Source organism: Olea europaea, unplaced genomic scaffold, assembly GCF_002742605.1.
Source record: "Olea europaea var. sylvestris unplaced genomic scaffold, O_europaea_v1 scaffold9876, whole genome shotgun sequence".
In the NCBI taxonomy this organism is placed as follows: domain Eukaryota; kingdom Viridiplantae; phylum Streptophyta; class Magnoliopsida; order Lamiales; family Oleaceae; genus Olea; species Olea europaea.
This window is the reverse complement of record NW_019268386.1, coordinates 1-4,851: the sequence shown is the minus strand read 5'-3', so window position 1 is coordinate 4,851 and position 4,851 is coordinate 1. Positions and strand designations below refer to the sequence as shown.

Genomic DNA, 4,851 nt, shown 5'->3' with positions numbered 1-4,851 from the left:
AAAAAAAAAAAAAAAATTGGATGTGAACAGTGACGGGTCACTGTTCACGCATTGTTCATGGACGTGAACAGTGACGGGTCACTGTTCACGCACTGTTCATGTGAACAGTGCATTAAATGACAAAAAAATAAAATAAAAAAATAAAAAAAAGTGGTAAGAAACGTGTATTATAATGCCACCACCTTTTTCATCATATGGTATCTTTAAGTTTTCAAAATTTAAAGATTGCCCTTATAATTTTGTGAATGCATGCAAATATGCATTATTTTTCCTTTAAAAAAAAATGATGAACAGGAAGGTTACTGTTCTCGTGAATAGTGTCACGTACTGTTCATGGTGTTAGAATTTGATCGAATTAATTGTACGTGAAATGCATGATTCTGCCTATATGTTATAATTCGTGCGGAGGCATATATATGTATCAATAAACATGTGTGTGGATTATATAATATATACGTAGTGGAGTTGTAATGCCAGAAATTATGAAATTCAAGATAAATAAATTCTCAGTAACATGATTAGGAAGTTTTATTTATTTATTTATTTCTCTTTGCGTTATTTCAATTTTATCTTCATGTTAAATTTGAAGTTTAATATTTGGAGCATGGTTCAATTAATTATATTTTCCCACAAGTCCTGCCCACTTTTATAATTTTTAATGGTAAATTAATTGTTTAATGTTGGAGGTGACATACTATGTCAGAGCATTTAATTATTACCAAAAATGTTGAAATTCAAAGGTCAAATCATCCTTTTAACATTGAAAGGTGTGTGCATGTTTACCTATATATATATATTTAATACACCTTGATGATTGTGTGGGTTTGGTAACGATTTTTGAAACTATTTAAAATTTGGGTCGTTACAGTTTGGTATCAGAGCATAGGTTTAATTTCCTGTAGACCCACATGGATTCTCATAATTTCCTTAAAAAAAAAAAAAAATTGGACGTGAACAGTGTAGGATAAAAAAAATAAAAAATAAAAAATAAAATTGTGTGATGTTATATATATATTGAATTTTCTTTCTTTTTCACATGTTATAAAAGGCTTATTTGCTTACTTGTTTTCCTAGATAATATTTGTTTAAGGTTAATATTTTTTTAATTATTTATGAATTTAACGATAATATTAAATTAAAAGTTATGAAATATGTGAATGATCTTTGGCACTCAACGACCACCAATCGACCACCCTCCAACGACTCTAAGGTATGTAAAAAGGGTAAGAAGATAAATGTACTTAAAGCTTTTTGCGAGATTTAAATGTTTTAATTTCCTATCTTTAAATGTTAAGACATGCACGTTTATTTTTCCCACTAAATTATGATATATATTGTCATAGATAATTATAACTTATTAGACTTAGTACTAAGTGTGATTGGTAACTTCATATTAAATTTTAGGAAATGGCACCACCTACTCATACGAATTTGATGCGCGATTTACTACGAGCGGTACAAGAGTTGAGCAGGCAAAATCAAGCACCTCCACAGCAGAATGCACCGCATTTTGCCCCTGGAGCTGTCTCAGTGGTTGAGCAGTTTCATAGGTACAAGCCTTCCACTTTCGACGGTAATTCTGAACCACTAGTTGTCGAAGAGTGGATAAGAGGCCTGGAGCGCATATTTCGACACATTGCTTGTACGGATGCACAGAAAGTATTATGTGCAGAATTTATGTTGATTGGAGCAGCTGGTCACTGGTGGGAATCTGTTTCACGTACAAGGACGGAAGAGCAGCAACGTAATCTGACTTGGGAGCAGTTTAAAGATGAAGTGATGGCAAAATATTTCCCACAGGCTTTGAGAGACTTCAAGGAATCAGAATTTTTGCAGCTCAGACAAGGGAGTATGTCACTTACTGATTATGAAAGACAGTTTGAGCAGCTCTCAAGGTATGCCCCGCACTTGGTGGATACAGAAGTTAAGAAGATTAGGAGGTTCGAGAATGGACTGCGCCCTGAGATCGGCATGATCATTATGTCCCATCGTTTCACCTCATATCGTGAAATGTTGGAGAGGGCTCATGCTATTTCATATCAGAGGACCTCATTTGAACAGTATGCCCAGCAGAGCAAGGAGTCATCGGGAAAAAGAAAGTGGAATGATCCAAACAAGGACAGACGTAATTGGCAGAGTAAAAGGCCAAACACAGGAGTTCGTATTGGTGGAGCGAGTGGGAATATTACACCGTGTCCTAAGTGTAATAAACTCCACAGGGGTGAATTCTTACTCGGGAAGAACATGTGTTTTCGATGTGGTAAGCCAGGGCACATTGCTTTCAACTGTACAGAGCCACCAAAAAGGAAAGATGATGATCAGGACAAGAACAAGAAAGGAAAGGCCCGAGTTTTCGCACTAAATCAGCATGAGGCGGAGCAGGATCCGAATGTGATAGCAGGTACTAAATTATTTAATATTTTAACACACTTGCTTATGTTCTTTTTTACCTAGGACTACACATTTTTCCAAATCCGCCCCTTGGTTGTTAGTCTAACACTATAAATTATGCAAACAGGTATTCTGTTATTATCTAATGTACCTGCTTATGTACTTTTTGATTCTGGGGCTACCAATTCTTTTATTTCTACATCATTCGTCGCTAAGTCCAACTTTGCATGTGTAAGAACGAATAATGAATTAGAGGTTAGCATCCCTTCAGGAAGAACTCTTTGTACAAATCTGATGACTAAGGCTATGAAGTTGGAGATTGATGGGAAAATATTACAAGCAGACTTATACCTTTTGGAGATGAAAGATTTCGATGTTATTTTGGGCATGGATTGGTTGGGACTTAATCATGCGACCATTCGATGTCATGAGAAAGAAGTATTGTTTCACAAACCGGAAGAGGAAGAGTTTCGTTTCTTGGGAGCAAAGTTCAAGTCTTTACCGCGCCTAATATCAGCTATGCAAGCAGAAAAGATGTTAAGGAAGGAGTCATGCCAGGGATTCTTAGTTAACATCAATAGTTCTCAACATACAGAAATGACCGTTAACGATATTAACATCGTCCGAGACTTTGCAGATGTATTCCCAGAAATTTGCCAGACATTCCACCAGATAGACAAGTGGAATTTACAATTGATTTAGTTCCTGGAGCGGCACCAGTATCTAAGGCCCCGTACCGAATGGCACCGAAAGAACTACAAGAATTGAAGTTGCAATTAGAGGAGTTACTGGAGAAAGGTTTCATACGACCAAGTGTATCTCCTTGGGGAGCACCTGTACTTTTTGTCAAGAAGAAGGATGAGAGTATGAGGATGTGTATTGACTATCGGGAATTGAACCATCTGACCATCAAAAATAGGTACCCACTGCCAAGAATAGAAGATTTGTTTGACCAGTTAAGGGGTGCTGCAGTGTTTTCAAAGATCGACTTGAGGTCAGGGTATCACCAGCTAAAAATCAGGGCAAGCGATATATCGAAAACTGCTTTCAGGACTCGTTATGGGCATTATGAATTTACTGTCATGCCTTTTGGTTTAACCAATGCTCCAGCTGTATTTATGGATCTCATGAATAGAGTATTCCATCAGCATTTAGATCAGTTCGTCATTGTGTTTATTGACGACATACTTGTGTACTCAAAAGACGAGAAGCAACATGAGGAACAACTTCGAATTGTACTTGAAACTTTGAGGAATGAGAAATTATATGCCAAATTCAAGAAGTGTGAATTTTGGCTTGACCGTGTAGATTTTCTTGGTCACGTGGTTACCGCCCAAGGAATTGAAGTAGACCCCGCTAAAGTGGAAGCAGTAACAAATTGGCCAAGGCCGAGTGGTGTGGGTGAAGTCCGCAGTTTCTTGGGATTGGCTGGTTATTATAGAAGATTCATTGAAGGCTTCTCAAAAATAGCAGGGCCAATGACTCAGTTGACAAGAAAGGGTGCAAAGTTTCAGTGGACAGAAAAATGTGAAAAATGTTTTCAAGAACTCAAGCAGAGGCTAGTCTCAACTCCTGTATTGACGATACCTGAAGGTTCAGAGGAATTTGTGATTTACAGCGATGCCTCTAAGTAGGGTTTAGGCTATGTACTGATGCAGCATGGAAAAGTGGTTGCTTATGCCTCGAGACAGTTGAAGCAGTATGAGCAAAACTATCAACGCATGATTTGGAGCTTGCAGCAGTTGTTCACGCCTTAAAGATATGGCGTCATTATCTTTACGGTGGGAAGTGTGAAATTTATACGGACCACAAGAGTCTCAAATACTTTTTCACATAGAAGGAACTAAATATGAGACAGAGGAGATGGTTGGAGTTAGTGAAGGATTATGACTGCACAATTCATTACCATCCGGGTAAGGCTAATGTAGTTGCAGATGCCCTAAGCAGAAAGACGGGAACACAGTTAGCAGTTTTACCCACAGTACAGGAACACTTGATAAGGGAGTTTGATAAATTGAGATTGGAAGTTATCACGCCGCCAACTCAGATTTCAGCGAGAATAAGAGCATTCATGATTCAACCTACACTTCGAGATCGAATCAAGAAGGCACAAGATAAAGATCCATTTTTACAGAAGATAAAGACCGAGATTGGTACAGATAAACATACAGGGTTTGAAGTATCTGCAGATAATGCGCTAACTTTCAAAGGAAGACTGTGTGTACCTAAGGATGAAAGTATAAGAAATGAGATATTAGAAGAGGCTCATTCAACCCCTTATTCTGCTCATCCAGGTGGTACGAAAATGTACCGAGATCTCCGGGATGTATTTTGGTGGAGAAACATGAAGAGAGGAATTGGTCTGTTCGTGGAGATGTGTATTATCTGTCAACAGGTTAAGGCAGAACATCAAAGGCCATCAGGATTACTGAAACCGTTGGATATTCCAGAATGGAAATG

General features: G+C 37.8%; 1 protein-coding gene across 1 annotated transcript; it reads left to right on the top strand.

The window, feature by feature from the left end:
* The first annotated feature begins 1,120 nt into the window (after positions 1 to 1,120).
* Positions 1,121 to 4,148, top strand: LOC111392838. The gene is made up of 6 exons (XM_023018232.1): positions 1,121 to 1,223; positions 1,405 to 2,401; positions 2,519 to 3,030; positions 3,120 to 3,626; positions 3,675 to 3,998; positions 4,050 to 4,148. Exons 1-6 carry the CDS (start codon positions 1,158 to 1,160, stop codon positions 4,146 to 4,148), a joined length of 2,505 nt encoding a protein of 834 aa, XP_022874000.1. The 5' UTR covers positions 1,121 to 1,157.
* The last annotated feature ends 703 nt before the right edge of the window (positions 4,149 to 4,851 follow it).

Coding starts and splice junctions, on each gene's coding strand:
- LOC111392838 (XM_023018232.1), top strand. CDS start 1,158: ATGATCTTTGGCACTCAACGACCACCAATCGACCACCCTCCAACGACT. Junction 2,402..2,518: donor GGATCCGAATGTGATAGCAG/GTACTAAATTAT, acceptor TTATGCAAACAG/GTATTCTGTTATTATCTAAT. Junction 3,031..3,119: donor TCGTCCGAGACTTTGCAGAT/GTATTCCCAGAA, acceptor CCAGTATCTAAG/GCCCCGTACCGAATGGCACC.